This window comes from Calidris pugnax, unplaced genomic scaffold (genome assembly GCF_001431845.1).
Source record: "Calidris pugnax isolate Ruff unplaced genomic scaffold, ASM143184v1 scaffold81, whole genome shotgun sequence".
NCBI lineage: Eukaryota > Metazoa > Chordata > Aves > Charadriiformes > Scolopacidae > Calidris > Calidris pugnax.
In genome coordinates, this window is record NW_015090880.1 from 10559836 (window position 1) to 10583706 (window position 23871).

The 23871-nt window shown below is 42.7% G+C and overlaps 1 protein-coding gene across 1 annotated transcript in view; it reads left to right on the plus strand.

The window, feature by feature from the left end:
• LOC106890719 (chromosome unknown open reading frame, human C3orf67) overlaps positions 1–8336 on the plus strand; it is a 71363-nt gene extending 63027 nt beyond the window's left edge. The window contains exons 17-18 of the mRNA XM_014946694.1: positions 2693–2784; positions 7414–8336. Coding sequence (XP_014802180.1) covers positions 2693–2784; positions 7414–7526 — 205 coding nt within the window. The 3' untranslated portion in view covers positions 7527–8336. The remainder of the gene's footprint in view (positions 1–2692; positions 2785–7413) is intronic.
• Positions 8337–23871: the final 15535 nt, after the last annotated feature.

Sequence of the window (23871 nt, forward strand, 5' to 3'; positions counted from 1 at the left end):
GCCACAGTTTCTCCAAGAGATTGCCTTTGCTGACATTGTGTTTCAGAGCCATTGTAGACAATCTGGCAAGTGATAATGCTTCGTGCTCTCTGACCCCATCCTATGAGCGTGGTCAGATCCTACTCTCAGGCTTACGTTGGCTGATTCTGAGGCAGCACAAACCACACATGCACGTAGCAGAAATGGAAAATACATTCTTCCGTGCCACTGGGTATCATAGCATGCATTTAACTGTTATTCCTAAAAACTTTTGAAGCTTTGGTGTAAACAAAGAGTCTTTGGCTGCATTGAGGGAATGCAAATATGATGAGTAAAAACAGAGTGTGCTAATAATGAGTTGTCTAGGCAAGCACAGTGGTGTGTGGATTAGTTGTACCAATTCTCACTGGCATTAGCTGAACAGCAGAAGAGGAGAAGGATTGGTTTTGAAAGTGGCTATTTATGTGAAAATAATATGATGGCGTAAAAAAATTTTGAAGTATGTTTTTTACATGTTGAAATGATGGAAAATTCAATATCTCTTCCTTTAAATCTACTATACCACTTGCTGGATTTCTACACCAGCAGTTCTGTTTCCTGAGGCAGAAAATTAGTTTTTTCCTTTTTGACTGCAAACAGATAGGTGGTTGTCCCCTGATTCACCCCAGATTATGTGTACACGCCAACAGGAGATGATGTGGAATCAATACCAAGTCCAGAAGTAGCAGAAAAACTAACAAACAAAAAAAAAAGCAATTGGCATATTTTAGCAATTATAACACATGACTGAGCCTTGCCAGATTTCTCTGTCAGAAGCAAATCTTACATGAGATCATCAAGGCTTTTCAGAAAGTAGAAGTACATTACCTGTTTACTTGGTGTTGGACAATTGAGTTGAGACAATTATAGTCTGGCAATGTATAGAAATTTGTCAAGCTTTGGAAAAGTTCATCCCTTCTAGAGGAAGCCATGGATGTTGAAGTTACCTCTACAGCTCTGGCTAATCTCCCTGGCCTCGCACACAAGTTTGCATGCATAATGGTTTTGTGCCAGCTGTTGGAACAGCCATGGCTGGACATACTTTATATCAACCCCAACCCAAGTTCATTTACTCTGTAGAGCTGCACTGTTCCCATCAGCATGAAGCAAAGGTAAGGGAATTTAAAGAGCCCTTTTCCTTTCCATTCCCTTTCCTTTGCATTGAAATAGGGTGGTCAAAAAGGTCGGATCTAGTTCTATTAAAACGAAATGATTTACTGAGGTCCCTTGAATTCTGTGTGCAAGCATTAACTTGCAATTATTTTGTCTAGCTAATGGTTATATGGAAGCTTTAACGTGTTATAGCTCTTTGTTGTTGAAGAGGAGAGATGGGAAACATCAGCTGTTCACAGTGTACAGAGATTTGTTTGATTAGTTTCATATATGAAAAGAATTACATGATGTGGTCACCTGCACAAGGAATTTCTTAACTCTGTGAATTAGATGTATCCTTCCAGGGCTGTCTTTCTCTGATTGATAGTATAGTATGAGTGAATTTTTCAGTGAACAAATCTGCAGTTCAGTTTGCAATAAAAAGCAGTAAAAATAACAATAAAAACAACTGTTGTGTTTTCTTTGAGCTTTAACAATCAAAGACAGTGCGTCATAAAGTGGTGTATGTGAAATGAACATTGAACTTTGCATGAATGTATGATAATGTGAAAGTCATTTTTAAAAGCTATCACAAAGTAGTGTTCAGGAGAGACATAAATTGCCTATTAAATTGAATGGGTGAAGAAGGTCCATACTCCCTCCTCTATGATAAAGATCCCATCAAATTTTTTTTCTTTGCAGAAGCAAAATAGATATGTGACAGCTGTGATGAAAAGTTAATGAGCACTGAGTTGGTATCACACTGTTGGTGGCAGACATTGGAAAGATTGGATTGAGTCAGGATGTTTTTGTTGATAATAGATGTTGATATTGGAAAAAAGCTTTGTTAGGTAAATACATTATAAACAATTGTTTACAACAATTTTTTATTGTTATAAAATTTTATAAGCTAAAAATAAAAAAATTGTTATTGAGCATAATGCTTTTAGCTACTGGCAAGGCTATACAGTGGCTGTTGGTGGCATCCATCTCTTTTTATGCTCAGCTCTACCTCACCAGCCACCCAGACTGTAAAGGATACCCCACTTGCTATGTCACGCTATTTCAGGGGGCTCCAGCAGTAACCAGGCATATCTTTTGTGGTTGTCTTTAAGCCTTGAGAGGGTAGGGATTTTTAATCAAATTGACCCCCACGGTCTCTTGTCAAATACAAGTTGTTCATCCTAAGTCTTTATTCCTCAGAAAAAACCTCTTGTGAGTCCCATAGGCTTTCAAAGTACAGCTCTGTGGGTTATGGAACACACCTCATGTACACGTTTTGCTGAGAGAGCAATACCAGCTGAAATCTACAAAGCAAACCTAGCTTAAAACACAGATTTTTAGTGTGAACAGAACAGGTGAAAAGGCTAAGGGAGGGAAGGAAGCCTTAACATTTAATTAATCATATTGATTGTAAAGTTTATTTTTATAATAATAAAATCCAGCTTGATTTTGTTTCATTACAGTCAAAAACTTGCAATTCCCTTTGATTTTTTTTCTTTTTTAAATAATCAAAAGAATGAGAACAAATAGGAATACAAACTGTGCTTTTGTGAATGATATTTTGATTTGTATTTTTCAGGGACTGGCTGAACGCATTCAGTCCTCCCATCATTCCTGGAAGCCAACAACTGGAAGAACACAATAAATCTTCAGCAAATCAGAGTATTCCAGGTAGGAATTTATGAAGGCAATGATAAGGACCTGGGTAGAAAGACTTTTCTAAATGCTGATTCTGTAGTGCCAGTGCTGCCTTTTATACAGTAGTTTTCTATGCTGCTACATTTTGGTTCCAAGCTGTCTTATTTATTATTCTCAGCTCAAACTAACAGAGTTTTCCACACAATGTTATTTGCCTCTGACAGAAGAATAATTTGTGCAGTTTCAGTTTCGTAGTGTTCTGGCTCAATACAAATTAACTCATAAAAAATGCATCTTATTTGTTTAAAATAAGGAAGTTATGCTAGTGGGGATGGCAAACCTATGAAAGAGAGAACACAAAGACTAAACATTCAGAAGCACAATTACACTTACTAAGTGTTCTCTTACATGAAAAAAATTTTCAGATTTAGCCATAAATGAAATCTCAATGTGATATCCTGAGTAAAGACTGTTGTCACCACCTTAAGTGCTACAAGTTTTTATTAATGGTGTTTGCTTAGAAAATGGCAACAAACTTAGCTGAAACTGAGAAGTCAACAACAAAAGAATAAAACAAATACTTTCTTTTATTCAAATGCCCTTTGTTCTTATCAATTGTCCTAGTAAACAGGGTAGATATCTACATTTTTCTTCAAGTTTGGGGAATTCAGTGTGAAATGCCATAAATCTGACCTGTGTATTTTGGCTGCCCGAAGGATGAAGATGTCTCAGTGATTTACTGCCTAAAATAGATTATGCCCCTCAAATTGGGAATGTTTTCATAGATGTATATTTGTAATTGTTTATGACAGCAGAATAGAATTTTGCTGTCAGGAAGGGACCTTGCTTTGAAGAATAATATGTTTTGTTAAGAGTCCTAAGTAAGCTAGAGAGACTTGGACGATAGTCCTTGAGTTAAAAGCATGTTGGATATAAATTTGTGATAGGTCTCTGAGAATTTTTTTATGTTAGTATTATGAAATCCAAGCCTTGCTGCAGTAAGGCTAAATTCCTGTAAATTTTAAAAATTGGATTATTAGCTTCAAAAAAAAGAAGTATATTTGGGAATTTGTTGGATTTCTTCTGTGATTCACACTAGAATTTCACTTTTGTGAATTGTTCCAAAACTCATTTTCCTTTATGCTGAAATATTTTACATCATGTGTCTCTGCACATTTGGGGAACAGACAATCTGTATATACTATAGCTTTTTTTTTTTTTTGGTGGTGAAATAACTCTTTTATAACTGACAAGTACCAGATCTGATCTGATCAACAAACGGAACGCTCAAATTCATTCCTGAAAATTCAGCTGCCCTACTCACTTTTTTTTTTAGATATCACATTAGAAAACGAGTTATTTCTCATGTTGGGAAGTGACTTAAGCGTGACAAGATTATTTTGTGTGTGTGTGCAGTGTACCAGTGTTCCAGGTATCAGCGAATTACAAAGGCATATTATCAGTACTGCAAATCTGCAGTGAGTCATAATGTATTCAAGATAGTAATGTTATCTAAGAGTATCCTTAAAGAAAAATAGATAGTATTTGAACATTTATAAAAATCATTTAATTCTTATATTTAGAACAAAGTCTTTAAGTTGGGGCATAACTTTGGGGGAAAAAAAAGGTGATTCATTTCTAAGAAATGAAATTGAACTCTTTAGTTCAATTCTTAACGTTTGCACTATTCGTAGTACCTAGGTAAATAGGGAGATGTAATGAGAAGTAGCCTTCTATTTAACAGGTTTCACAAGACAATCAAGAGGAACACTTAGACTCATAAATATGATAAATTTCCGTAGATTTTTCCCGTATTGGACACTGATACTTCTGATTTATAGGCAATTTCATTTACCTTGACATAACAAGTCATACAAGTAAGTTTTCACAGTAACTGACAAAGGCAGAGTCATAAATTCTCTGGAACTTACTTTATTGTATCAGTTGGTTGTCTTAAAATAGTGCTCTAGGAACCACACCAAGGAAGAATCTTCTTTCTCAGAGTACAACTGTTGACAATAGTCATGTGGTAACCCTGCAGTACATAATTACAGTGTAGATTTGGGCACTGTACTTCATTGTTCAAGGATCATATCAGAGAAAATACTAGCAGTGGTTTTTTCAGCATCCCTTCTGCTGACAGCTGATCCAATGCAGCTGCCTTACGTCAGGGTCAGAATATGATCCATATATCTTAAAGTGAGATTTGCTACAAGCTATTTTCTAATATTAAAACCTAGAATACAGTGAAAATATACTTCTTTGAAAAGGGAAACTATTTTAGTTCTCCAGACTCTGGTGACAGTCTGGTAAACAGTGTTAACATAACCCAAGTAACACCACAGTTACTTGTACATTTTTTATTTCAGAGTTCAGAAAAAGCTGCTGCATGCTTCCTCCATTCTTTGTTATCCAGGTTTAGACACATTGAGTAAAAACCTTTCTTCATAAAAACAATAGCTCCCCTGATTTCAGTGGGGCAGCATTTCATTTAATATGACAGGTATCCAGAAACGCTAACTATCTTCAGTCTTCTTTCAGCTCAGAACTGAAAAATACTCAGGCCTCTATATTGTATGTCACAGGTTTCAGTTTTCATTTTAAATCAAGTTATTTTCTAGCCTAAAATACTGTTTAATTTTATAGTGATCTAGGAACAAAAGCTTTGATTTTGCTTTCACCATGATATTCAAATTAAACTGCCAGGAGGTTTTTTCATGCAATCCTGAGCAGCTTCAACCCAAAAGTGAATGGTGGCAGCATAAACAGCTATGGAAATTTTCTTTGAAAGAAATTAATTTGGCCATGGACACTTCATTCCTGCATATGGTCAGGTTGCACACAATGTACCATTTGAAAGTAGAAAGTTGAGTCTTACAGAAGAATGTCATTTAATTTGGTTAGTACTTCTTTTTAGGAAGTAGAACAACAGAAATGGGATTTCCATGGCTTTTAATCCATTCAAAACCAAATACTCCATGCTGCCATTGGAAATCTGTTGCAACATCTTGACATGCCTTAAAATACATTTGGGGATATTGTGAGATGCTAAAAGAAAGAAGCCTAACTTTAAAAATAAGATACATTTGGAAAACTAGGCTCTCTTCTTGTTCACATAAAAATTTGCTCAGGGAATTATTGCTATAAATATATAAATCCAGCTAGTCCTGGATCCAATCTAATTCTGATTTGGTGTGAATTCCAGGCATACAGGGAAAGAGGTACACGCCTGAAGAGTCTGAAGAATTTCTTATTCCTAAATCAAACCGGGGAGTATATTGAGAGGCCAGTTCTGAGGTAGAGAGGGAATGAGATTTAAGCTTAGAGAAGAAAAGAGAATAATTTTGAAGAGAAGCATAGGCAGGAGGAAGCAAAATAATAAAAGGATGAATTCAGTGGAAATAACAATATGGTTTCAGGTGAAAATGTGAGGCTATGTGAGGGGATGAGGCACAAATACCATTTGCTTGTTTACTGTGATCTGAAGCGTAGAAAAAGACATTCAGTTCTACACCTTCTTTCTGCAATGCATCGTTTTTCCCAGAATTGTCCAAACGCAATATCTCAGTTACCCTCCCTCAGCTTACCAGGCCTGATGAAGTACCCACAGCAAGGAGAGCAACAATTTAGCTTTACCTTTTTACCCGTGGTTACAGTAAGAGAGTTTCTTTGTAATGCTACTTCCTTTGTTAATGCTACTGAGGACACAAAAATGAAATCTCTTCCCAAACGATAAAGTGCACCCTTCTTCTGTATGCATTAAATGCACTAACCTACTTTCTGGTCTCTAGATAATGTAACCTATATATCGTTCTGTGATCCGGGCTGTAAATAGATTCTGAGCGTTGTGAAACTGCTGCAGTTAGCATAACAGGCCATTACTTATTATGAAGTGTTAGGACATATAAAGCATTTGGTTTGTATTAGCAGTCTGAGAATGAGATGAACATTTATGATGAAATTCAAGATACAGATTGTGTTCAACTGTTGAATTATTTCCTATCAAAAAGCTATAGGTCACATAACTTAGATTTAGCATATATGAAAGACAGACAGGTTTAGAAAAGGAACTACAATATATAAAGCATCTGTAATAGTCTGTATGTCTTTATTGGTGTATTTTAGGCTAAGGATTCATTTCTGGTACCTGAATACATTCTTGCATTTTAAATAACTTTAGGCAACCTAGTTTTAAAATTTTTATTGTCTAAAAGAATTTTATTTCTTCTCTGATACTGAAAGTTCTTTTGTACAGATTTACATATACTGGACATTTAGGTAATGTTGGTTACCAGATACTCAAATTCTTTCATTCTCACAGGCCTTAAGTACACACTGGCTGCCTTTGTTCATACTAAAACTTTTTTTGTTTAATGTCATTGAGAAAAATATCACTTAGGGATACTTTGATCCACTATCAGTAAAGGTACTTCTGGTGAACTGCTCCATTCGACTTTTTTGTAAAGTTTGGTTGTTAGGCAAACTCTGACTGACAACTAAATACAAGTCTTCAGAAATATAATGAAAAGGTGAATTGCTATTATCTTGAAGGTAACAATTCAGAAGTCAAAAGATTATACGCTTTAAATGTCACATCTGACAGAAAGATATTTCCATGTTATTGTCTGAGTGATTTGTTCTTACTTTTCTCATTTGACACAGGTGAAGATGACCTCAATGCTGAAGAAGATGAGGAAGTTTTGACTCTTTTGTATGATCCATGTCTGAACTGTTACTTTGATCCAAATTCTGGGAAGTACTATGAATTGGCATAGTCAGATCATGAGAGGATATCATTTTGTATTCAGAGGATGTTTATCTTTTAACTGTTTGTAAAGTGTGACTGATATGTATCATTTATCATGTAACTTAAAACTTGAACTAACCAATAGTTCTGCATATGAATGAATATATTTTGTAAATAGTGTCTTATTTTTATAGTTTTGTATTAAGTTGTAATGCAGTGCAAAATCACATAACATAAAAGTTCCTTGTGACTAAGACATGTATTTGTTAGTCTGATTTATTTCCAATATTCAAAAGTTCTATATGGAAACAAATGAAGTTTAATCAAGAAGGTTTTCGGTGTTTATCTGTAATTTATGGTTTTAGTCAATAAGAAAAAAAAATTATTACTTACTGTGTATTTTTAATTGGTTCTGAGCTGTCTTGTTCTTTATACAGATAGACAGTATGTTGTTCAAAGGCCTCCATTTCATAGGCTCACTCTCTCCTTTTAGATAAAGCAGTATTTTCCTCATCTTCAAGAAGTTTTCTACTGTTGCATATTACAGTAAGGTGATGATGTCAGAGCTGTAGGGTGGGACAGTGTGTACAGTGCAATGCACTTTAAGGTGTGTGCATGAGCAGTTTATAAATCTAAACCACAACAGAGTAAATATGGCAGGCTTTAAGATTATCAGCTACTGTCTGCTTTACTGATGTAATTTAACATAAGACTGAAACGTCAGTCCTTCAACACTCAAAAATTGGAGCCTTGTTTCATTTAAGGCAAGAAGGTGTGTATGTGGTTCATATGGGAAGCTCTGGTCAGAGTCCAAGTCTTACTGTTTGTATTAGTTTTTCCCTTACACCTTGCAATAAAAGAATGGAATTTATTTAACCCATCTATATTGGGTTTCAGTGCAGTTGTCATTGAGGGTCCTAAAGTTCCAACTTAGCGATTTAAATTGCCTGCATCACTGCAAACTTTTTTTCTACAGTACATAAAATATCCCTGTTGTTCAGTGAGAAAGACTACAGATATAAACCAGACCGCACGCAGCCTTCGAAAATAAAATCAGCATATGAAATGAATAAAGTACTACACATGGAGACCTGCTGAGCTTCGTCTGCTCTAACAGCCAGGTGACCTGATCCTGATGTTTCTGCATTGCCATGGGTGCTGCTTGTCTCCAAGCAGCGCCCAACATTTCCCACCCCAGAGCAAGGGAGATGCTGCAATACTGTGTAGTGCTGCTTGCCTCTGGTGTCCCACCCCACAACCAAGAAGACACTTGCTTAAAGGGTAAGTTAATAACTTAAAAATCAGCTGCCTGGTATTGAAGAAAAGGTGTCAGGCAGGGCTTGCCCATGAAACAAGTCTAAGGAGTGCTGTTCTAGTGGAGTTGGGTTAGTGGAACAGCTTTGCACTCCACCAGTTCGGTACATAACAATTTTCTGGAGACAGTGGAGGGGAATGTCAAAGTCACATGGCAAAATGATCTACAGGCATGGCTGGTGATTCTTGTTCTAAGCATCTACTTGATTATATCTAGTGCTATTCCGCTGTAATTATTTGCAAGCTGATTACTCAGTGAATTTTTAAGAATAATGTATTTGAATGTCATAAAGTGAGCTTAGTAAGCTCACTGGCAAGTGATTTAAAATGGTATGTCTGTAAATTATATGTAATTATGGATTCCAGTTAATGAATATCCTAGAATCAATTGAAAATGTGGTTGTTAATAGTGATTTGGCATAAGATCAGATTGTGTATTTGGCTTCTGTGGCAGGTACAAACATATCATCACAAAGTGATTCGAGTAGCACTGAAATCCATAGGAGGACAGATACTGTGTTGAGATAATTTACTTACCCTGCCTTAGCCTGCTTCTCCCAGAAAGATTTGTACTTGTTCTTGCTAATGCCATAATCAGTTTAAAAGTTCAATGAGATCATAATTTTGACCTTCAAAAATCAGATGCTGGCTTGTACATGCTTGTGCATATCTAACCACTGCCTTTTTAGCATCATTTAGCGATCAGCACTGTGCTCCCTGTATCTGTGGTAAGCGCTATTTAAAAGGCATTATTAATTTTCCTTACATAGCCCCATGTAAGTGGGGTTTGGGTGTCCAAAGACACCACTGTGCATGCAGACTGGGTCACTGACCCTACTGGGATAACTGCTCACTTTGGGGGAAAAAAGAAAAAAACAACAAAAAACTGGCTGGAAACAGGTGTGTGCTGTTCACGAGTCAGAAGTCTGCAAAGGTCCAGGGGGTTCCTGGCCAGTGCCTGTCCGGGTAGATAGACTTGTCCTGGCCTCGCAGCAGGCAATCCCTGATATGTCACATCTCAAAGTGTGCCAGTGGACATCCAAAGCTTGGACAAAAGGGAGACCTTGGAGACTCCACACTCTTATCCCCACCTTCAGTGCGATAATGAGGCAGGCGGGGAGCGACACTAAGGTTCAGGGCGAGTGTTGTTCCAGGCAGGTTCATGGGCAAGTCCCATACCCGCTGGTTTCCTGTCATTAGCACAGTAGTATTTTACAGGTAAGTCCTGCTTTTCAAAATCAGCAGTTTGGGATCCTTGCCCTTTGTGTTCTGGTTAGCAGCTTTATGTCTTCAACATCCGTGGGGATTGATTGCTGTAATGCTGGGAACAACAGCTGTGAGTGGAGCGGCACGAAAGGCTTAGCTACAAGGACTGTGAGTTTTGCTCACAACGTTTTTCTTAATCATCATCCTGTGAACCTAGAACTAAAGCACTGCTGGCGCGCAGCGTGCTTTTTGTTTAGCCAATTTGTCAAAGCCAGCATTTGTAGCAAGTGATGAAGAACACAGAGATTTGCTCCTAGCAGTCACGTGCGATGGTTTAGTCTGCGAGAATCACACAGCTCTCACTGGAGCGTGCGTTCCAACAGGTAAATGGGGCTGTGTCTGGGCATAAAGCTTCAGGTTAATGAAACTGTCTGCAGGGATTTATTTCTACAGACCCAGTATCTGTTACAATTTTTGACGAGGGAAATTTTGAAATGCGATAAATTTTAGTAAGGCTTCTTTAATGTTTCTTAGATGTGCATTGAAAACAGAGGAACTGAAGATAGCTTGGTAGAGCTGCTGGAGTCAGCAAATCACAAATCAATCAATTGGTCTCTCAGGCCTTTCTGTGTTCCTTACACACGTGAGGTGTGACAGACATCTCTGCTCTGTTTCCAGTTGCTAAAAACCACTGTCAACAAGCTTTCAGACAGTTCAGGAGAAAGAAAGAAATCTTTAAAAGACTTTTTAGCTACAGCCTAGAGCAGTGTGTTTCTATGTTGGTGGAATGATTCTCCTCGTTTCTCTTATTCTTTCTGCCCTAGGTCCATCTGGGTTTTCTCCAAAGCCCAGCCAAATAACCAGGTTTCAGACATTACATCTCTGTGGGCTGCAGCACCGTGGAGTTGCAGCTCACAGACAACCTGTTACCTGTGAGCACCAGCACGGATCCCTCCAAGCAGCTGCTAGGACTTTGTAACCTTTGATCTTGCAGTATTGTCACTTGTACCCAAGTGCTGTGTGTACATGGGAGCCTCATTATGCCAAACAAAGAACATACTCTGTCCTAAGGACCTTACAGTAGGATATCGATATTGATTTTTGCCCTCTGCTGCGGTGGTTGCTAGGTAAGAAAAGATGGAAAGTCATGCTTTATCGTTCATCTCTCCTTCAGCCATAAAGCATGCTGTTTAGGGGCACATCCTCTAAACCATGGGTCAATTGGCAAGGTTGCAAAGGCTGAAAAATGCTTGAAAATAATTTTGCATAATGCGCTTCACTTTCAAGCTATTTTTCCGTGGCATTTTTCTATTTTAGAGAAGGGTTTAGTTTCTTAAGCAATGGGCTACGTGTAAAAAGAAAAGACAATCCACTCTCTCTTTTCTATGTGGTATTGCTGATAATCACTGCTTTTCTCATGGTTACTATAGTAACTTGGCATCCTTGTCTGCCACCTTTTTTGGCACCTTGAAAAAAACTATTTAAATTCAGTTCCCAGATAAACTGAAAGCTTGGCTTCACAGTACCCATGAGAGTATGTAAGTGTAACAACAACGCTTGGAATTTTTTCTTATTTGGTGTTTAACTTGCTTGTTAGCAGCCGTACAGGCAGATCTGGCTGTGATGTTTTGGCATCCTGCTGCAGGCGTTAGAACCCGCACAAATGCCCTGGATGAAACCCCAGAAACAGCCGTGAGCTCCCAAGGGGTCACCTGCAGCAGCCCACCATGCGAAGACCTGAGCAGGATTTTGTTCTTCTCATGCCACTCTAAAAGCAGTTCTGTTTCCAAGCTTGACAGTTTTTAAGAGGAAAAATAATCTGTGGACATTACACCTACATGGTGAGAATTATTATGAAGGTTCCTGAGGTAAATCAGTAGTGAATCAACAACCTTGTGATGCTTTAAATCCCTTTCTAAGTTTGTGCCATCCAGTGTGCATGGCAGATGGGAGTGGATCCAGGCTGCGGATGCTGGAGAGCTGAGGGACAGTTCTGGAGGTGAGTTCACGGCCAATGCAAACACCAGGTGCCCCAGCTGAGCATGGCTCTCTAGCAGTTCCACCTCTTTTTTTGCTCAAAGGGCACCAACATTGTGCTTGTGATAAAGGTTGGTTTTCTAGTTCTGTCAAAATGCGACCCAGATATGTCCTTCTGCTCATGCAGCCCCTGTGCTGGTGCCCTAAAACCTCTCTGCACAGAAGTACCCTCCTCACTGGAAGAGAAAACGAGATGTTGACACCTGAACAGCTGGTGATAGCTCCTGGCCATCAGGCACAATGATCCAGCGTGGCTGCAGAGGGGCTGAACATTTTGCTGAAGCCAGAGAGTTGGGTCACCCATCCCTGCAGCTGTGGCCTCTTCAGCAGATCTCAGGCTTTTTACTTCGTTATCACGTTCTTTTGGCAGGAGTTTTGAAGAACAGACAGGTTTGGAAGGTATGTGTTGGCAAAACAACCTAGGAAAAACACTATCAAGGGCCATTCACTAAAAAGCAATTTTACTTTTTTAGTGTGGCTGGAGTGTTCCTGGAGACTGACAGCGTGTCCTTGTCCCACTCCTCACAGATGTCCTTCCCTGACCAACGCCAGAGAAGAGATACGGGCAGTGCCTCTGCACTGACCGGGGACAGCCACAGCAAAGTACTTCTCATAAGGAAAACCAGGTGGGCTCTGAGCACAACTCTTACTGCACCAGTAGTGCTAGCGTACTTCAAATGATGATTACATTACACTGCTTAGGGTTTTTATCTATTAAAAAGTTTATTATTGGATGATTGTGCGTTTTATCTGCATGGGAGACCAAAAAACTAAGTTCACACAAATTACACGTCCTTTTAGAGCACTGCTTGTTTATTAGGCCATCTGCTGCCGCAGCACTCAAGGCAAAAATCCTTGTACAGGGGATCTGTGCACAGCTACTGTTTTACCTCCTGATGTGCAAAATATCAAAGCTCTGGATGCATTTATTATAGTGCTGAGCAATTTTCTAATGAATTCATAAAGCCCAGGAAATGTCCCATGCTGGAGTTTCCTTTCCGTTAGGCTGCTGGTTTCTCACTGGGGTTTGAGAGGGGCCTGTGAGGAGGAATCCCATCATGTCAATAGGTTTTTTCTGCTGTAGACACAGCTGGGTGGCACTGCCCTTTGTCTTCCCATCCCCGGTAAGATGGATTGTGGCTGGAGGGTCGGGCAGATACCTGTATGGTATTTGCCATGTATCCATGTGAAGCCCAAATTAAAATAGCTGCTGTTTTCCCAATGGGAATTAAGAAAAGAAAAAAAAAAAAAAAAAAAAAGCAGTAGCTTAACAGGAACAGCCAGTGCCTGGGCAACCTGCGTGACCTTCACAAGAATACCAGGTCATGATCTAGCTTTTGGGCTTTCTTCTTGTCATTTCTAGTAACCGGAGAGGGAGAGCCTCCACAGCGCATGTACATCCACAGTCCCAGTGCAGCCCACAGCCCGGGCACACTGCGGCCCCTTTGTGGCCCAAGCATCTTTACCCAAACATATCTCCATGTCTTCTGAGACTGAGCCAGGGTCAGACCAGCAGCTGTGATAAAAATCACCCTCAGCGCTGAGGTGAGTGCCTTGCGTTCAGTGACACACGGATCGTGGCAGGTTTGGCACTTCTGACTTTGGCTACTTTTCCAGGTGCCATCCAGCCATTTGCTCTATCCCAGCTCAGAGTTTTCAGCCCTGTTCTCCTACTTGGAACTGTAAATCCCTGGAAGCAAGGAGTGCCTGGCCCGCATCCTGCACCCCAGGGCCTCTCCTCCCTGTGCTGTCAGTCTGGTGCTGCCTAATCCCACCAGGGCCAGACTGCTACTGCTGCTTACGCTTCTGCAGTTCATTGGCAATGTTCAGAATTGGCAAAACCCCAAAAAATGATGGAGGGTGAACTGAGAGGGCAGGTTCCTGCTCTGCAGTGTTAGTGTGGTAGAATGCAGGCATGCCATCTGTGTGCGCACAGGTGTCCCTGCACAGGGCTGTCCCTCCCCGTGCTGCTGGGGCTGGGCAGGACCTGTGGGGGAGAGCCTGGACACCCAGGAAGGGTTCTTGCCATCCCCAGCGAGTTGCTGGCCCCCTGCAGAGCCACGTAGTTCCACCCTGGTCCTTGAGTACCCAGCCCCAGAGCTGCCTTCTCTGGGGTGATACCAAAGGGGCCAGAGCTAAACGTCTGAGAGACCTTATTACTCTCTACAACTACCTGAAAGGAGGGTGTAGAGAGGTGGGGGTCGGTCTCTTCTCTCAAGTCACAGGTGACAGGACGAGAGGAAATGGCCTCAACTTACGCCAGGGGAGGTTCAGGCTGGATATTAGAAAAAAAATTTTCACTGTAAGGGTTATCAGACATTGGAATGGGCTGCCCAGGGAGGGGGTTGAGGCACCATCCCTGGAGGTGTTCAGAAGACGGGTTGATGTAGTGCTGGGAGGTATGGTTTAGTGATGGTGATGCTTCTTGTTTGTTGTGCGGGTGTCTATTTTTGTCAGTTAGGTTGACGGCTGGACAAGATGATCTTTAAGGTCCCTTCCAACCTAGAAGATTCTGTGATTCTGTCTGTATTGCTGAGAGGCTCCCAGACACGAGCCCAGGGCATCGCATCCTGAGCAACAATGACATGTATTGTTCAGAGAGACATGTTTCATAAGGGAGTCACTTCAGCTACAGCCCCTTCCTCTGCCCCGTGCACTCTTACAACAAAGCTGGGACTCTTACACTCGGCCTCGTGCAAAATGTTGAGACACCTCCATCTCTGTGCTGCAATGGCTTCATCCTGCCCATGGCTGTCTGCTGCCGAGCTGGAGGTGAGTGCCTGGCAGCTACTGTGCCGTTGATACATTACTGCACAGTGCCCTGATTTCTTGCAGTGCATTACACCTAATTTAATACGACCTGTAAATCCTCGTGTGCCAATAGAAGGAAATCTCTGATCCCTCTGTAAAGTGCTCAAAGGACACATCTTTTACTGGCGTCTTCTGTTAACTTCCAGCTCGTGAGCAACGCCAGCACACGCCAGGTGCTGAGACACCCGAGAGGAGCGTGTCGGCCCGCAACGATCCATCACTCCGTCTACTGCTGCGGCGTCCCCTCCAGAGCCACCTGCAAGCCACGCGCACAGACAGGAGGTATTTATACCTTCTTCCGCATGAAACATGGGGCTTGATATTACTTTGTGCACTGATCATGTTAAATGTAATCGTGGGAACACTTTGTCGCTCTTAGAAGTTATTGACGCGTTGTTTAAATGGGAAGGAGATGTTTATAATCGAATTTATAGCTGGAGTTGCAACACTGAACCCCAGGCACAGTCCTGGTGGTGCTGAGCCATTGCTTGTGGCAGGGAAGCCACGCTCAGCCCTGAGCAAGGCGGGTGGCCCAGGGGAGCTGCTGCCCCAGCCTTGCTCCCTGGGACACACCGTACCCCTCCTCGGGCTCTGCTGGCCCAGACCCCATCCATCTGCACCCCGGGCACCAGAAAGCCTCAGCCATGGGTGCACAAACAGCTCCAGCGCATCTGGAACAGCCCAGTGAAATAAGGATAACGATGTAATTCATGAATTTGCTGCCTCTTGCTGGTTCTTTGATACCTCCAGCTCCGCAGTCCTCTCAGCTGTAAACTCAGTGCTGTGAGATTAAAATGTACAACTATGTGACACCTGATAAACCACGTAAATATGAACTGGCAAGGGCTCTTAACAATGAAGGATTTTGCACAAAATCTTCAGGCACTAATTCAATCTCGAGGCTCTCTTTCCATTGCAGTGGATATGCAGTGCCATTAGGGAACCTTGACTGAATTATAACCTTTTATTCTTCTAAGGCATCTGTTTTTCTGTCTGAACAAGTTTTTATTTTGACCCAATCATGAACGTAAAAGCATAAGAGATACAGATGCACTTACTGATAGATTTGTTTTCTCTGGAAAAATGTGCAACATTGTGATGCTAGGAAAACAGCTATTAATTTGGAGGTTATTTTAAAGCTAATGGGTAATTATTATTCTGCAGAATTTTTTTCCCAATGAAGACTCTAGTTTGCTGAAGGGTCCTTTTCCATTTCTTGCACTGATGTTTCTCTTCCCCTGCATTAACATGTACCGTTCAGAACGAATGGCTGTACTCTCGGCTTTAAATTTTTCTTCCACATTTTTGACAATTGGCTTTTATGTCTTGTATAAATCACTGTAACACATGATAAAGTCAAGCACATTCAATGCCTGTGAATAGTTAAGTGAGTATGAATAGCCCATAACTATATTTTAAAGCAGTTACAGTCTTTTATCAAGCTCATGTATTGGCATATTTTTGTAACTGGATTACTGAGCATACTCTAACAACTCTTAAGCAGCTCTCATGGACTATCATGTAAATCCTTCTTAATTCACGGTTTATTGACCACAGTGGTTCTGGGTGAGCATCTGGTGCCAATCTCCCTCCCGTGGGCAGCTTGCCACCTGCTACCACGTCTCCATGGAAATTCCCAAAGTTCCTCTTGAAAAAACAATCTGTGTGTTGCGGACCGTCACCACTTCCATAGGAAAACCAAGCCAGGGAGGTCCTGCCGTTTGTAGTGGGTTGATGAATGGGATAACCCACAGCCAAGCAGATGGAAGCCCCTTAGTCCTAGTGGCACCCCACAAGCTCTTGGGAAAAGCCTTGGTCTCGTGTGGTGCCAGGAAGTGGGAACAACCCCATTCCCAAGAGCAGGAGGGTCAGGTCCTGGGGAGATGGGAGGGGACACCCAGCACGCAGGGACATTTGTGGCTGTAACCAGCCTGACGGAACCCATGTCTGCAAACTTCCTGTGTGTCCCAAACCAGTGTACAGCAACACCCAGGACACCATTTATTCAGCGCAATCTGTAGTCAGTGTGGGTGGATAGGGATTTATTTTGCTCATTTCACGGGCTGATTTATGGCTTGTTTACTTGGATGCCTCACCAACGTTGCTAATGTTGCAATTAAACCTTGTTAAAGTGCTCGGGTCCCCCTCAGGCATGTGGTGTAACTCCCCCCCACCCCCTTCCCCTCCAAATGACAATTATCATATAGGGGGGAAAACTGCGTGGTGAGGAAGGGTGTCAGGCAGACTTGGTTGTAATAAATACCTATTTAGCAGGCAGAGGGTGTTTAGCCCTAAATCAGATTGCATATTAAAAGTGGAAACTGCTGAGATTAGTATTTACCTGTGAAACCCAAATCACTTCTTGAAGAAAATAATTACAGCTGTAGACTCTCTAAAAAAACAGTTGTGAGGCCTCATTAAATAGTTCTTAAAATCAAGATGCCGCTGTGAAGCGCAGCACCAGCACATTAGGTGTGGGTCAGCTTGGAGGGATCCCTGTAGGAGAAGCACACGGGTGGGCTGGGTGTGTACGATTTTCTGGTGTGTCTCAATGCCTTCCAAGTTTAAGGTCTTCCAGGATATAACAAACCCCATGATGTCATATTAAATCAGGTGAAACAGGGCCCAAGGGAGGAATCCTATTACCAGAAAAGGCTGATGAGTTCAGGGAATTAGTGGCGAAAAAATGAAAATTATATTAATAATACTTGTTTATTACCTGTAACGAGTCACCAAACACCCTAACGAGCGAGCGCAGAGCACAGCACTCACCCCTGGTCACGGCACCCCTTTCGCAGAAGCCTTTCCCCTTGTTTTAAAGCAGCTTCAGCTTAACTCGGTGCTGGGTTTCACCAGGGACCTTTCTTTTGAGTCAGACCCAGCAGCCACTGCCAGGAGAGAGTAATCTATAGAATTGTGTCTCTATAGATATTTATACAGCACGGTGTGTGAGTGCTGGTGGGCCAGGCAGGAGAGCCCCAGGGTGCTCTGGAGGAGCTGCTCACTGCACATGCAGCATCAGAGGGGAGGTGCTGGTGGCCAAGTGGCAGCACTGACAGCCCCTCTATACCTACCCCTGTGGGCACAGAGCCCCACAACACCACACAAAGGCATGTTCAAGGCTCTGGCAGGGCCAGGGAGCTGCTCGCTGTCTCCTACCCTGCCATCCTCCTGCAGATGCAGAGCCAGGAACAGGGCAGCATCGGTGGCCCTTTCCTGTAACTCTCCTCCAGCACTGCCTTATGAGATGGCTCTTCCAGGAACCATCTCCTCCTGTTCGAGCTTTATGGCTGAGGCATGCTGGAAGCTCACCAATGATTGCTTGGATATGGGCTTTTTTTAGTCAAACCTGACCAAAAGCAGGGTCTTCCCTGAAACAGCAGGCGTTCCTCCTGGAAGAGTTGTTTAAAGCCAGATCTGGAGGAGTCGCTCAAAGGACAAAGATGCTGCTGAGCCTGGGGGAAATGGGTTGGTGTGAACCTGGAGTGCTGCGTGTTGATACACACGTGCAACCACAACCAGCAGCGTCAGTGCAAACGGATCTGCTCCCCAACACACATCATTGATGTGCTGGGACATCAGTTTATTCACCGGCACTTTGACGGTGTCTTAAAAGTTAGGTTATTTGGGAAAGAATTGTCGAGGTGTTAAAAAAAGCAGCTCACCACAGTGTGTGAGGTACAAACTGCTTAGATTTCATAAGCTGAAGAAATACGAGTGTCTTTAGTCCAGATTAGCACTTTCCCCCTCCTGAGGATGACGGAGCTGTGGTGAGGGACCCCTGGCAGCCCAAAGGCCTTGACTCTCACCTTGGGGGGCAGTTTGCCTCAGGAGCTGCACCACTTCTCCACACAGATCCTGGATGGATACTCAGTGACTGTTGGTGTTGGGAAGAAAAGGAGTGGGGGGGGGGAAAGCTGGATTTTTCTTCTGGAGCTGCATGAAAAAATTTATTTAGAGAGCTTTTCAGGCAATTAGACAGCGGTACCAGATGGCACATGGAATTGTTCCTAAAAATTAACTGGTCATGGTGCTGCCCTACATAGAAGCTAATGGATATTAAAGCCGCGCAGTTTTCAAAGAGATGCCGACAGAAGTGCAGGCAGTTTGCAACCTGCTTGGTGCAGCTGTACAGTGTGTGTGTGCACCCACACACATGCACGTGTGCTCATTAAGGAGAGTCACTAGCTTTGGCACTGGTTCTGCAGGGTCAAACACAGGAGACCAGCTGTAAGGAGAGCCCAATGGTGAGCTTTTGGATGCTCTAGGGCTGCCATTTATTGATGGGAGAGCAGCATCTTGTACTGCCTGAGTCACGAGGGAATCTCTTTAAGGTGTGTTACACAAGTGCACCTCATGTTTGGCTGGTCTGGCGTGAAAACCTCTGGAGGAATTTGCACCTTTGCAAATTTTACCATTTCCTTTAGTAGTATCAGCCATTCCCTCTGGGACCAAACTGCTGCAGATGGCTTTGAACTGCATTGCTCCTGCGTATAGGAAACCTATTAGGAAAACAAACTATTGAAATATAGCAGGCAGAAAAAAGACTTTTTACCCTTTAAGACCATAATACTTGAACTGTTGGTGCATTTTCACTGTGAGGGACGCTGGGGCTGGGACTCCAGTGTGGGGCTTCCCACTCTCTCGAGCTTCTCCTTTGGAAAGTAAGGAAGGCAACTCCAGCCTCTGGCTCACCAAATCCCTCAGCATACTTGTCTTAACCAAGAGTAAAGGCTAAATAAACACATCTAAACAACTGAAAAGCACATCAACATCCAACTTCAAAATAAAGTGCAGTGAAGTGTGAAATTATACCTTTTATTCCATAAATCTCCAGCAACCGGCAGTTCTATAACTTGTATCATGCTTTAATACTGGCAGAGTTTAACACACCATGCAAACCCTATAAAGTAATTACATTTCGTCTCAACAAAGAAACAAAATCCCAGCTCATTCAACCCCCTCTGTCTGAGGAAGGATTATAGACAATTCAGTGCATGTCGATTTTTCCTGGTGATAAATCCAAAGCAGGTCACCAATGAAATGGTAATGTGAGTTCCCAAGAAAGCTGATTTACAGGGAAAAATAGAGATGTTATTTGGTGTCCTTCAAGGCAGTGTCACCCTGCTTTCTGAAACTTCCTGAGGTTTATCCTCTACTTAAAAGAAGCTTAAAATGTAAAACTTACCTTGAACAGACCATTTTGGCACTTGGCAATTGCCCCGTGCAAGTTGGTTACATGCTTCACACCAGACTCCCGTTCAGCTTTTCATAATAAATAGGTTTTATGAGTGATGATGATGATAGAAAGCCAGCAGAAGACGCTCGCAGGTCCATATCTTGCAACATCAGCCATCAAGCCCCAGGAGTTTAGGCAGTCCAGACCCATGGGTCGGGCTGGAAATACTTGTCATCAGAGCTCGTGTTGGCTGTCCTTCTGCCAAACCAAGGGTGTGTCTGTACACAAAAAGCCACAATTAATTTAACTAATATACCTATTAACTGCCCTCAAATAAAGCCTCTAAGCTTTAATTAGACCATTGTAATTAAATGTAATTAAAACCCCTAAAGCAAGTCAATGAGGACTGCAGGCACTCTCATTTCCAAAGCCCAACACAATGCTATGAACACACAGGAATGGGTATCTGAGGGTGATGGCAAAAGATGTTTTTCCCCACCAGGCACAAAACAACACAGTAGCAAAGACTTTCTACCATCACAGGCTCATCCTCTGCAGCAGGACAAGACCTTGGAAAGGAGACAGGACACAGTGGCCTCCTGAGGGATGGGGGTGAGTGGCCTAAATGTCCCGAAAGGGAAGAAGAATATGATGGTGTTTTGAGCTGATGCACCAACACAGACCATGGCACACAATCACACCCCTCAGCAGCACGGACAGCAACAGGGCTTGGTGATGGGACAAACAGAAGGGAAGCCTGCAAGTGCACTTTTTTTCTCCCTTTATTCATTTTAAACCACTGGGCATCATTTTGCTTCTCCCGTCATGTTTATTATTTGCATCTCAGGCCCAGCCTTGCTTCCTTGCTTCTGACCCAAGCAAATTCTATGATAAATGTTGCACAGTGATGGGAACGTGCTGGGGAAAAATAAAATTCAAGTCAGAAAATGCAGAAATAACTTGCACAAGTGTTTCCATGGTTTTTCAGCTGACATGCTCTGAGAATGTAGCTCAGTTCCCTGTTCACTCCAAGAAACGAAAGACTTGAACTGGTGCATACAATTGTATTTCCATAGTTGATCTTGAACGTGGAGAGGTAGGAGGGAAACCATAACAATTGCCGAGACAGAGAGAGCGACACTGTAGCAGTAGTAGCAGAGAAGATTAAATTATGCTAAGCATCACCTGAAGGTGAGGGGCTGGTGGAAGACATAAAATTTGATTGGAAATTTTCATATCAAAAAGTTCATGACCTTTCTAGGAGGCTATGAGCAGTGGAAGACCAAAATGAGCCCCAAAACTGCAAGGTGAGCACTAGTCAAGTTGCACAGGGCAAAGAATTTTGTAATATTATGATCAATTATAATGAAGTAGGAAGAAAAAACTATAAAGGGCTCTGAGAGGCCAAGAAGTGTCATTGGGGTGGGGGCAGCAAGGAGGTGAGGAGCAAGCAAGAAAAAAATCAGGTTTCTGCATATAAAACCAAGCCAAGTCCCGTGTTTCAGCTCTGGTCATTTCTTTTGCCCTTTAGACTTTTCAAAAAGCTGACACTATGCTATAACTTTAACAACCCCAAATCATTCCTCCTAATGGCACCTGTATTCAGATTTATATTCTATAGCAAGCTGGAGTAAAAGGAGAGTTGGAATAGGCCCCCCGCGGCACACCGGCCACCGCGGTTCAGTGTGTGTACGGCACCAAGAAAAACCCAGCAGGTGCAGAAGAGTTCCCCGAGTTATTTCCTAGTCTCTGTCTAGCAATAAAGACACGGTTACACCGGGTGGTAACTCTTAGCAGATGGTGACTTTTTAAAGTTGATTGCTGTATAAATGATACTTTCTGAGTCTGTTCCTTTTAATTCAGATTCTCAGTAGCGTGTTCAAATGTCAGAGAGCATCCTATTTCTATCTTTTATTTCCTTTGTGAGCAGAAATCTTCTTTAAGAAGTCTAGGAGTTACAGCTTGGGAGAAAAGATAGGCTCTCTCGATAAAAGTGATCTACTTTACAAATGTTACAGAGTACAATAAAAACAGTAGATGCCAAAAGCTCCACTGGTTTTGTTCTCAGCGGAGAGTTTTAATTTCTATTGCACTTTTTAAAGAGATATTTTGCCTGCACTGTAATGATTTACTGGATCAGTGATGTCCATTAGCAGCACAAAGGCAGGATTTCCTCTGCTGCAAGCACAGGGGGGTTGAGGGGGGTAGAGGTAGAAGATATCTAATTAATCAACTACACTGTAGGGAAATAAAAATAACAGGACAGCTGAATGAGTACCTTATTTACCCCCTGGGATGCCTTGCAGTCCCAAGCCGTGTGCCAGACCCCGGTGGCATGCAGGGGTTTGGAGACACACTTACCTGGACTTGCAGCCCCAGGCTTTAAGGCTGCGCTTTAACATAAACCAGATTGAGAGATCAGCCCCAAAGCACTTTGGCTGCAAATCCCAAGTCTGTGTGACAGCTCCCAAAGGCAAGAGGGCTGCTCTATTGCTCCAAGGTACCTACCACCTGTGCCAGTGGCTTTTCCTGCTTACCCACACTTCTTTACTCATCTGAGCAGGGTGGCAATTCACCACGGTCCCAAAGAGCTACACCTGCACCTGGTAGCTGCAGCCAGGTGGCTTTTCTGGTTTTCTGCAAGATGTTTGTGCCTGTTGTCTTTTTAATAGTGTTGTAGCTGGAAACCATCTCCCCCACCTGACCTTGGTAGCAAGGGAGCGTGTTCACACCGGCGTGGGCTGCTCACACAAAATTCACAAGGATGCAGTGCTTTCCCCAAAAGAGAAGTCCCTGCGAGGAGGATGGGTCAGCTCCGAGAACTTTGTTCTACATCATCCACCAAATCAGAAAAGGTACCTCTGCCAATAACTACAATATATTTCACTGCAATTTGCTGCCGCCAGCCCCGTCACATACACCAGACCTGGGCTGCACAAGCTTTTCCGGGAGGAGCTGTAAAGTAGCAAATGACCCCCCCACAAAGCCCCCTCCGACAGCTGGCCAGCATGCGGGGACACTCCCCGTCACCCCAGCAAGGGATCCTGCAGGGCCAGGAGAGCAGCCAAGGGCCCAGACAATGTCTGACACCCCCCCACCCCAAACCACATCCCCACCTGTGGGCTCACATACTGGATATCACTGTGTTTCCCGCTGCTGTGCCCATAATGGCTCACTCTGCCAAGTTACAGCAAATAGCAGGCAGTTTTGGAGCATTCAGATGATACATCCCTATAGCCCTGCTCTGCCGTAAATGATAAGCAAATCTGGGCAGCCCAGCGCGTGAGATTGCCCAATGGTCCTTCAAATAGAGCTTTTCAGTGACACAGACGTACCAGAACGGGCCACAAATAAACTCACCCCACTGACCCAGCACCGAGGGCCATCACCTCTTGCTAACACATGAGTACTCTGGAAAAAATGGAGGTGACAGATAGATGAAGCACCTGTGTGATTTGTACTACTGTGGACCCCTCGCCACCGTGGACAACCCCTGTGTCCCCAGCTTGGGACAGCTATACCAAAACCAGTGCCATCGTAGCAAACTGGGGGAGATCCAAGGGAGCCACGGATCTGCCCTCTGCGCTTCACCTCCCCTCAGAGTCTTGTGTCTTAGCACATTTATTTATTGCACCTCACTGGCAAAAAAGGAAAGACAACCCCTGGCTGGAGGGAAATGTCCCAATTAAAAAGCAAACGATGCAGTAAAATAGCAGAGCATTCTTGAGAGCAGCGGTAAAAGCGGCCACCTCTTGTCCTCAATTTATGCTGCTCCCATCACCCTGGGCATTATATTTGTGCTGACAAGGATCGGTTTAACCCCTGC